This window comes from Siphateles boraxobius, unplaced genomic scaffold (assembly GCF_051911475.1).
Source record: "Siphateles boraxobius isolate OS27281-9 unplaced genomic scaffold, OSU_SipBor_1 29, whole genome shotgun sequence".
NCBI lineage: Eukaryota > Metazoa > Chordata > Actinopteri > Cypriniformes > Leuciscidae > Siphateles > Siphateles boraxobius.
In genome coordinates, this window is record NW_027508908.1 from 1,567,265 (window position 1) to 1,578,790 (window position 11,526).

The 11,526-nt window shown below is 36.6% G+C and overlaps 1 protein-coding gene across 2 annotated transcripts in view; it reads right to left on the reverse strand.

Moving 5' to 3' along the window:
• The window catches only part of tbc1d9 (TBC1 domain family, member 9 (with GRAM domain)), a 35,247-nt gene extending 31,490 nt beyond the window's left edge, over positions 1 to 3,757 (reverse strand). The window contains exon 1 of one of the 2 annotated variants that reach the window (XM_077245906.1): positions 3,110 to 3,757. In XM_077245906.1, coding sequence (XP_077102021.1) covers positions 3,110 to 3,230 — 121 coding nt within the window. In that variant the 5' untranslated portion in view covers positions 3,231 to 3,757. The remainder of the gene's footprint in view (positions 1 to 3,109) is intronic. The other variant, XM_077245904.1, reaches the window with a different exon arrangement.
• Between the last annotated feature and the right edge of the window lie 7,769 nt (positions 3,758 to 11,526).

Sequence of the window (11,526 nt, forward strand, 5' to 3'; positions counted from 1 at the left end):
CTCTGATTGGTCAGATGAACCAGTCTGTTGCGATTGGTCTACTCTGCTCTGATTGGTCATATGACCCAGTCTGTTGTGATTGGTCTACTCTGCTCTGATTGGTCAGATGACCCAATCTGTTGCGATTGGTCTACTCTGCTCTGATTGGTCAGATGACCCAATCTGTTGCGATTGGTCTACTCTGCTCTGATTGGTCAGATGACCCAATCTGTTGCGATTGGTCTACTCTGCTCTGATTGGTCAGATGATCCAATCTGTTGCGATTGGTCTACTCTGCTCTGATTGGTCAGATGACCCAATCTGTTGCGATTGGTCTACTCTGCTCTGATTGGTCAGATGACCCAATCTGTTGTGATTGGTCTACCGCTTACAGCGTGTGTCGCTTTTACCATATAAATTCCAGCACAATTCCTCATCCTTTTAAAGTGCACGCAAAGTGGATACACAGCATAGAAAACAGTGTCTTTTTGACATCAACAACATGAACCAAACTCTTCCAGTCTCAGCAATAACTTCCGTGTTTGTCAAAGTAGACTGTTTTCGGACAGCAAATAAAGACCATAGGGAGCCATTACGCATATATATATATATATATATATAAACGAATTGATGGACAATAAAAAGTACATACAATGTATATGTTATTAGGTATAAAATTATCATATAAATTATAAATTGCTTTTTGCCAAATTTTAAAAACTCTGTAATCACAAAATGGAAAATCATGTAACTTCATTGGTAATAAAAAGTGTAAACAATGAAGAAAATTTAGTAATTGGAATCATGGAATTTAATTCATATACTTTATAATCATTCTATGCAGTTATTTTAATATATTGCCACTCTTAGTTTCTGTATATATACCTTTTTTAAATGAACAGCTCCGTCATTAAAGTACAGTATGAGAAATATCTTTGGGGGGAGGGAGGCCTCAAATATTATCTTCAAAGGTCAAAAAGTTGAGAATCACTGCTTTAGAGGAGACACAAGTGGGAGAAATTTCTACTAAGATTTAAGTAAGACCAAAGCAAACGTCTCAATGTGTTCTCCATGTAATGTTACTGCGTTCAAGGAGAAAGAAGCGAGTTGATTTTTTGCTCGTAAATGGAAGACGTAGAAGAACCTATGCTCTAAATGAAAATAATCAAAAGACATTTTTTTTTTCAAAGACTAATCTTTTTTGAAAATCATCTACATATCTACAAATCATCTACATACTACATATAGTCTTCCACTTTTGCTCTGGTAAAAAGTCACGTTTAAATAAAATTCACAAGATATTTGGTCCGTTTGAGGTATGCAAACATACCAAACACATACATGTGCTTGTTTTTGGCCAATCGCCGGCTACCCAAGACTCTCCGGGTCCGTCTGCTGGGCCGTGCCAGGCTCACTGACTCTCACTGGCAACTGGCACACAGCTCACACATTTATGTAACAATGACATCATCGTTTCTCGCTAGAGTACGCTTTGTGTCTGTCTTTTCTCACTGACAGACACAAAGAGGTAGACGCACAAATACCAGCAAAGTTTCGGCAATATCTTACAATATTTGATCTCTGCTATCATCCACACCAAGTTTTATCCGTAAACACCTTGTTTTTCAAGAACTCCCCTCAAGGCTCCAGCATGATATCTGTCGATCAGAGATAAAGAGGCTGACAGAGAGCGCCACACATACCTGTCCACCTATAAAAACTGGCCAGGTCAGCAGGTGAGATCAACACATTTCAAAACCCCAAACCAGATCAGCTTTCTGTCCAGGGACAGTGATAATAAACTGTATTTGGTCATTGTGATATTGTCATAGCAATTGAGTTTGTAGAACAGAACTAAAATAGAGGGATGCACAAGATATCGGCCGTTATATGTTAATTTTTAATGTTATCGTTATTGGCCCGACAAGAAAATTTGGCTGATATATTAAAGCCAATAAATAATAGATTATTTCCTTCAGTTGAGACACTTCAGATTAACACTGTTCGCAATGACGGTTTTGAATTGCTAGAAATATTATTAGAATCACTTCAGAAAAGGAAATTACAGTTAATGCAACATGTGCAGCTCAAGTCTGTCATATAGGCTACATAAAATCATAATGAGAACATTATAATTGTGTGGGACATGAATTATAATGGTAAGACTTTTGTTTTTGTAATCAGGCTCTCAAAAATTATATAAAAATTTGGATTGAGATTTATAAGCCAATATATCGGTTATCGGCTTTCACATATAACGAATTATCGGTTATCGGTATCAGCCAAAATTTTCATATCGGTGCATCCCTAATAAAATCTACTAACGTTTAAATGAATGCTAAATAATTCAGCATATTTTTTTCACTCATCAGCCAACCTGATTTCTAGACATAAGTATAATCCATTGAAAAAACTGGTCAACCGCTGGTTATTACAGCCACATTAAGAAGCATCTAACATATACAATACTAAGATGCATTTATATGGCGTTTGAATCCATTTATACATCTCTTTATATGTTTACAGGGATGGAAATAAAGATTATGAGGCTTTTTAGATCCACATGGGTCTATATTGGTCGATAAGCCCAACCATACATCAATAGCACACACTAAATATATGGAAATCTTGAATCTGATTGGTCAGCCATGTATCAGCAGTCTGAATAATAACTGTTGTCAAGAGCAACACTGTATAACTGGCTGGAAACATACTTTCTTTTCCTGTTCAATGAATATTCAAATCAATCAATATTTCAAGTTAATTCAAAATCGAACTTAAAGATTTTCAAAGCATTAGGAGTTTGAAAAATTAAAGATACTGGATAACAAGGATCAGCAAGTTTTCCACAAACCTGTCCATGACATTCTAAATATAAAACATTGATGTTAATATTTCGAAATTAGGCTGATGATATAATTGGTAATAAAAAAATGCCATATAGACTTAACAAATAAATAAATATATTGAGTAAACGCGCACGCGCAGGTGCGTCTCCATTCACGCGGCGCGACCAAAACCAGCACGCGTCCCCGTGACAGTACAGACATGAATGAAACGCACCTGTGCATAATTTTCATCATAAATAACACGAGAATGTAAGCAAATTATTGAGTAATCATGGCTTTACCCGCGAGTCCTCCTCCGCCTTCTCCATGGCCCTTTCGCTTCTGCAGGATGAAATACGGATTCGCTCTCTCTGTCATCCATAACGCGCTGGCCAACAGCACCTCATCAGGGTTCACCCACATCTTCAACTCGAGTTCCTCACGAGGACATTAACAAATCTTATAAACGTGGTCCTGTATGGAGTCGCTGTCCAAAAGCTTATCCAAGCGTCAAATCGCGCACCCGATACAGCCAAGCGACGCGCTTCGAAGATCTGACGGCGGTGTTTAGCAAAATACTAAGCTGTCAGTAGGCTACAAAACTAAGTGTGTCGAGCAGATCGGTAAATATTAAAATATGTGCATTTAAAAATGTATATAATCCTCCTGGAGCGCCACAAGACGCACGCGCGCGCGCACCTCACACTACACAAATAATAACACCATGAACACCTTTTCCTAAAGGACGACAACGACTTTAACGCCTAGCAGAGCCCTTGAAATGCAAAATTAGTGTATTCCGCTGATTCACAACGAAAGACAAAGACATTTTCAGCGTTTGCACGAGCTAATGAAGCACGCAAAATAAACAATGCCTAACATGTCAGCCGTGTTATATTGATGCTCAACTCACTGGCGCCACTGCAGCACAAACGGCAGCGCGCGCGCTCAGCCTGCGTCATGGGCAGGCCATTGTGACGTAGTGATTGTGGGCGGAAAGCACATTTGCTCATAAACAAAAAACTGATCGACAGTTTATCTTTATTAAAACAAAATAAAAATAACATTATAGGATTCTAATGCGCTCAAAATGGGTCCAACTAAGGTATCGCTATCAATATTGTAATAAAAATAAATAAATAAATAATAGCCAAATGATTACATGAAAGAAATTCATATAGGCTTATAGAATTTAATACATAGAATACTGAACTCATTATTAGAATTTATTTATTTTGCATGTATTAATTTGGCTATTATTTATTTATTTTATTACATTAGGCCGATATTATACACTGAATTTCATCTTTGGTTGGTTCAGTTAATAAAACCATCAACAAACAAATAATGTAATGTACACAGTATAAACACAGTGTTGGGATGATCATTAATCATGTGTGTGTGTATATATTACGAATATATATATATTACGTACACACACACACACACACAAATTTATATCATTAATCATGTGTGTGTGTATATATTACGTATATATATATATATATATATATATATATTAAGTACACACACACACACATTTATATACGCACACATTTTACATTATCACACATTTTGTAGATTATATATTTATCAGTCTGTCAAATTGATTAATCATGATTAATTGTATACATTATTTATATATAATATATATTATTTTAATAGTGCTGTCGGATGGATCAATCCCATCTAACATGAAGTATATATATATATATATATATATATATATATATATATATATATATATATATATATATATATATATATATATTAACTGAACCAAGAAAATGCTAGGCCTATATAACTAACACATTTAGAATAGGTTTATATATTAATAAAACCATCATAAAACAAATACAGGTATGAATGTCTCTCTGCTTATTGTCTGAGAGTCTGGGCCAGGGTTCCCTCAGTCAACTCCTGTGCTTGATTATCAAAATATTGTCAAAAACATAATGATTTTCAATTGATATTTTACAACAAAAGGACACACTTTCTATTTTTGCAATTGACTTTTAACCGGTTGGGTGAAGTGAAAACCCTCATTCTACACAAATAGGTCAAGTAAATAAAACATTGGCTGATGTTTGCATGAGGTGTTTCCCCGTCGGGTGGGTTTACATCGGTGATACGATCTGAAGTGTATTTTTCCACGTGGCTAACCGCTGTGTCGTTTAGGTTTAACACCTCTGCTCTACATGACAGGTGGGACATTGAAGTTCAAAAGGACGAAGAAAAACAACCACATAAACAACCACAACGACAGAAAAACAGGGGTGCAAGCAGCATCTTGCATCTATTACTGAGCTTCTGCTGATGTGGTGGTTCATCAGCCGCTAGTGGGTGAGAGAGATCATACTCTTTTCTAAGCCAAACCACAGCAAGAAAACAAACACCAAACAAGCTTGTGTAGGCGGCGCTGAGGAGGCTGAGAAGGAAAGTGGTGTGAACTTGGAATAAGTGATAATGTACACTCAGCAAAATAAACCTTCACGTGGCATTGTGCTAAGAAAACAATGTTTTGAATTAATCATTATGTGACAGCAGAATGTTGCGGTTGGCCAATCAGAAACAAGTATTCCAGAGAGCAGTGTAATAAATTAAAGTCAGAATGAAACAGAAGTTGCGATAGTCTTTTCTTTTCCTAATTGTGACGTATATCCGAGTGAAACGGCTTCTCAAACAAGAACAAATGTAGGGATTAGGGATTTGGGATTTTGTCCATGGGGAATTGATTGGATGGTTGTGTTTGCTATTGGTGGATCTCATGTGAGTGACAGGTTGCTCCGCCCTCACACCAGTGAACACATCATCAGAGAAGAGAAGAGATGTGGATTTTTAGTGTGGCAAAGTAATTTTATTAATTCAACTTTTATCTGACTCCATTTTAACGTTAAAACGCGAATTGACTTTTGGTCATTGGTATTATAATTTACCTACACATTTGATTATTTACTCTTTATTTAAAATACAATTGTTCATCTGGATTATATAACACTTTCAGTCTCACAGATACACGGATCTCATAATCACAAAATTTGTCAATCTTGCTCATTAGCAATTGACTAATACCTTTAGATGCCGCACCATGCTTGCTTATTTCTAAAAGTATGCTATTTAGTCCCCGTGGAACTGTACACACTTAATTAAGGTAAGACTGTATCTAACCAGAGGTCATGACCAAGATGACCGACTTAACTTCCTCTAATGGTAACTTTATATAATCATGCAATAATTTCCCATTTAGTTAGTTAGTTAGTACTTTATTGTCCTTTTTCAGGAAATTTGTCTTGGCCTCAAAGCTGCAGTATTGCACAACATACATGCACACACAACCAAAAAGAAAGGGAAAAAATGCTATTTAACTTGCTATTTAACATATTAATAGATACATCCATTTACACTTAGCTTGAATTATATTACAATAATCAGAGGTTGACGCTCACACTATTAAGATTAGTCAAACAACACTTCGTTGCTTTAAACGGAAAACCCATTATTAGCCTACAGTCTAAGTATACATGATGACTAATGCCGAAGTGTTAGTCGGATCTCTAAAACATCAATCGTGTGCTCCTCTGCTCCACCTAATTTGTATTTTAGCCCGTTACTAACCTGAGTGTAGAGTTGTGATTTTATGGACTTTACTTAATTTACTAGAGTTAATCAGAATAAACTCAATTTTAACTATTTATTATTGTCAGGTAAATGTATCATGCCAATTACATAATCAATTCAAAATGACCAATACAAAACATCAAATGCTCAGAAATAAAGAGTAAAAGATACATAGGCTACCTGACTTTAGATTACGGGCTGATCTGGCTATCGCCCTGAGGCTTTTTCTTTAAATACCCAGACCAAGACAAAAAATCCTCCAAATGGAGACACAAGTTAACAATGGGAATTTGCATTAATCAAGGTCCCAGATCTGGGTAGTTTACACCTTACTGAGGACAGAAGGTAATTTGCATGAAAGACCCTGGGAGAGGTCACACACCCACCACAGTAAGCAAAGTATCTCTAAACTCTTAAAACCTTCATTACATTCTGGTTTACTTCTGTGGAGATGAGACCATTGTACCAGAGACATTTCAAATGATACCAACCATGTTTAGTGTTGTATGGTAATTGTTCGCATTAACTATTTTGGGTGAATTTCAGGTGATCTCAATATGTGGAGAGAAGAGAGGAAAGAAATGCAGATGAGAAAATACTGAGGTGTGATTGCGTCTCGGATGGGGATGCTAATTTTGCAAGAGAGTGTTCAGGTGTTCATTTCCAGAAGAAGTGTTTTGTTTTCTCCGAGAGTGGCCCTCTCTTGGTCTCGGCACCAGCCTTACAATGTGCACGGTAAATTATTTATAATAAATACTGCAATATTCCATAAAACAAACAAGAATTTTGAATCCATTTTGATTTCATTGTGACTTTAAGCAGGATGTAAAAGGGAAATGTCTGTAAAAAAAAATGAAGTGTTCTCACATCAACTTGGACTTTTTTTGTTGTTGGGATAATTCCAACAAAAATTATTCTAACAAAATTCCCTTCAAAAGTAAAGTCCGTGGTAGTCAGTTTGAGATTTGGTCAGCTCTGAATGACTAATTTGTGTTTCATTTTCTAGTCATCCATTTTCTTACTTAATAAAGATAATGTGGGACTTTTCTATGTTACATATGGAACTAACTTATTTTTCAGAAACATTCACTGTTATGCTGATGATACTCAGCTCTATATTTCTTCACGCCCTGACGAAACTTACCAATTTACAAAATGAACGGAATGCATAGCTGAAAAACTGGATGACGAGCAATTTCCTACTACTTAATTCTGAAAAAACAGAGATTCTAATTATTGGACAAAAAAAATCCTCACGTAATAATATATGGCACTTGATGGCTGCTCTGTCAAGTCTTCGTCGTCAGTTAGGAACCTGGGTGTGCTCTTTGATACCAATCTTTCATTTGAAAGTCACGTGTCTAGTATCTGTAAAACCGCATTTTTTCATCTTAAAAATATATCTAAATTACGTCATATGCTCTCAATGAAAAATGCAGAACAATTGGTTCATGCATTCATGACATCAAGGCTAGATTATTGTAATGCTCTACTGGGTGGTTGCCCTGCACGCTTAATAAACAAACTACAGCTAGTTCAAAATGCAGCAGCACGAGTTCTTACCAGAACCAGGAAGTACGACCATATTAGCCCGGTTCTGTCAACACTGCATTGGCTCCCTATTAAACATTCTATACATTTATTTAAATATTGCTGATTACTTACAAAGCACTAAATGGTTTAGCTCCCCAGTACTTGAGCGAGCTCTTAACCCATTATAGTCCTTCACGTCTATTGCGATCTCATAATTCTGGCCAGTTGATAATACCTAGAATATCAAAATCGACTGCTGGCGGTAGATCCTTTTCCTATTTAGCAACAAATCTTTGGAACAGTCTTGTCACGCAACACATACAAAAATGGGAAGAGAACTCAAGTACAAAAACAAGGAGGATTTAATAACAAAAACTGTACAAACACAAATCAAAAACCCACGAGGGGGAAAACATAATAAATGAACATGAAACCAACACTGACTCTGAACATAAGAACATCAACAAGGAACTGGGAAGACGTATGACAACGAACCAACAAAGACTGCATACAAGAGGAGACTTAAAAAGGGAACAAATAAAGAGGGGACAGGTGGAACAACTCAAACACTAATCAGGTAACGAGGGGGAGGGATCAACAATCACAACAGCACATGGCACAACATAACAAACACCCATGTGCAACACAAGACAGGACAGGCATGTGACAAGTCTTCCTAACATTGTCCCGGGATGCAGACACAGTCTGTCAGTTCAAATCTAGACTAAAAACACATCTTTTTGGCCTAGCATACACGTAACTCATTATAGACTTCTATAATTCAATGTTAGGCTGCATAGTTTAGATCAGCCGGAACCGGGAACACATCCCATAAATCCTGAAGTACTTGGTACATCATAAGAAGGATGTACGCTAATATTAGTCTCTCTGTTTATCCCGAGGTTTACCGCAATTCGCCGGATCCAGGCCGTATCCAGATCCGATAAAGGACCTGCGCCTGGACACGACGACAATGCATCCCTGAAGTGTAAACTAGTCTCTCCCCTGTGAAGGCCTCTTTCCCTTTACCTTTGTACTAATAAAACGTTGTCGGGATAATTCCAATTCACGTGGCTATGCAGACGCGACAAAATTTCTGTATTATACATTTTTAAGGCCAGACAAGTAGATTGTTAAGGGTTGATTTGTGAAGAAGGACTACACGCCTGTGCACATATTCAAAAGTGCATACCTATCGACTGAACACGTGATGCGCTGGGTTTTTGAGGTTTGCGCAGAGATAACAGATAATCGTTTGCACCTTCGAACCCATTTCAGGGAGTACGTTCTCGAGACATCAGGCACTGTTTTATGCGGACGGGCGGCCGGAGCGCGTTAAGGGTTTTTCTGTTAGAACGGTGTGGTGTTAGCGGCCCCTAAGTTAATAACTAATGATCTTCACAACGGAAGTGAATCAATCAAAACTAACTTTAGCTGGACAATAACTCTAGGACAATATCCTAGAGCTGTGGTAAAGCCTAAACAATCTGTTACGGTCATTTCTATTATCACTGTAAAGCTGCTTTGAAACAATCCATACTGTTAAAAGTGCTTTATAAATGAAGGTGACTTTACTTGACTATTAAGAAAGACTTGATTTGGATGAAAATCAACCTAAATAAAATTAGTTTATTTCCCAGCAGGAATCTTAATACTACTGTGGTCAATCTGTTACATTATACATTTTGTATATTTTCAAGGTAAAGCATAGAGTGAAAATCTTTGATTGAACATGTATGTGTTAGGGGTTGTTTTGAGGGATTTTTTTATTACTAATGACTTTCCCCTTTAATATCTGTTCACCACACACAGAAACCTTACTAAGAATGAAACTGTAAAATCTGTACTTGTTCTAATTTTGCTTGAATGACTCATCTATAAGAATATATGACTCATATACAACCTCAATCTGAATGTAGAACAGTTATCTGATACAATAAAACCATAGTGTATCTGTTATGGCCTAATACTGCACCTTATATAAAACCTTATATAAAACAACACAACTTTGTTGTTTACATGGATGTTTCAGTTCTGGAAAACCCATGTTAGATACAGAAGTGATGTCACACGCCTCGTGACAGCAGACACTTTACATTACAGTCAGTCATACTGTAATGACAAAAGTACTGATGTTACAGACAGGAGATCGACAGGGGAAATGTCCTACTGCAAAACACTGGGTTAATCACTAATGTGTCTGTGTTAATCATAAACCTTTTTCAGGCAAGGGACCCCTTAACTGGAGAATGGAGCAATGTAAAATATAGTCAAATTCTAGTCAATCATAGATAGATAGATAGACCCAAGCTTGGTCAATTTAGCCATGTTTCACATTGTATTTTGGTTTAACGTTAGTTTGTTTCACACGCGCACACACACACACACACACACACACAAATTGTTTAAATGGATTGGCTCACCCAAAAATAAAAATCCTGTCATCATTTACATATCCTCAAGTTGATCCAAACCTGTATGGGTTGTTTTTTTCCCCTGTTGAACAAAAAATATATTTCGAATAATGTTCGTAACCAAACAGTTAACGGTAGCCTTTGACTCCATTGTAGGGATGGAAATCAATGGCTAGCGTCAAAGGTAGACCCTTGCTATGGCCTACAATGCATAAAACAAAAACATGCGAAGATGTAAATACATAATACAGCCTACAGACTGGTTAACGATGATAAAATACTCTATGAATAACAAAGTAGACTGAGTCAGTTGGTGCAGCTAAGTAGGCTAGGCTAATGATAAAAAAGACAGCCTACAACTGAAGATATTTTAAAGTTCAGTGCTGATGTGAGAGACAAAAGTGGCCTCCACAAGAGGGCAGTGTGTCTTTAGGCAATAATCAAAGTAATATTCTGAACAGCAGCCATAACAGAGGCATCTTCAAAGAACATATATTCATTTTAAGGAATCGGTTCGTCCTAACGCCTCTCCCTCTTATATGCAGCGTTGGAAAGTCCGATTCATTCTAGTGAATCGATTCGTTCTAAATGGTTAGCTATCTCTGCATGTTGGAAGGATCAATATAAGGTAAACGAATAAAAAAATAGTTCACAGTTTCAAATCCTTATAAATTTTATTTATATTATATATTCTCACTTGGTTATGTAAATTACTACTATACAATTTACTATAGCCTACCTCGAGTATTCCAGAGTATTTAGGCTACCTGTTCAGATACGTCACCCTAATTGTGATTGTTAATTCATTTAAAACCCCGCCTTGTTTTTGTGCCAGCAAAATACAGCCGGTTCAATTTTAAATTATTGGATAGTTATACTTTTTATTATAGCTATTCAATTTTATAGTTATACATTTTATAAAGGATATTGCCCCTTAAGTTTTCAGTGTTGTATGTAGCTTGCATGCATAGCCTAACTAGCTTTTTGAATGATTATCATGTAACTTTGCAAGCTACAGTTTCAAAGTAGCTTCTTGTATATATTTATTAGATTTTAGGTGACTAGTGTTATTAAAAGACATATTTTGCTGAAAGAGGAAATACAATGCAGTACAATGGATCATGCAAGGGCAACAGCCACATATTTGGCGGGTT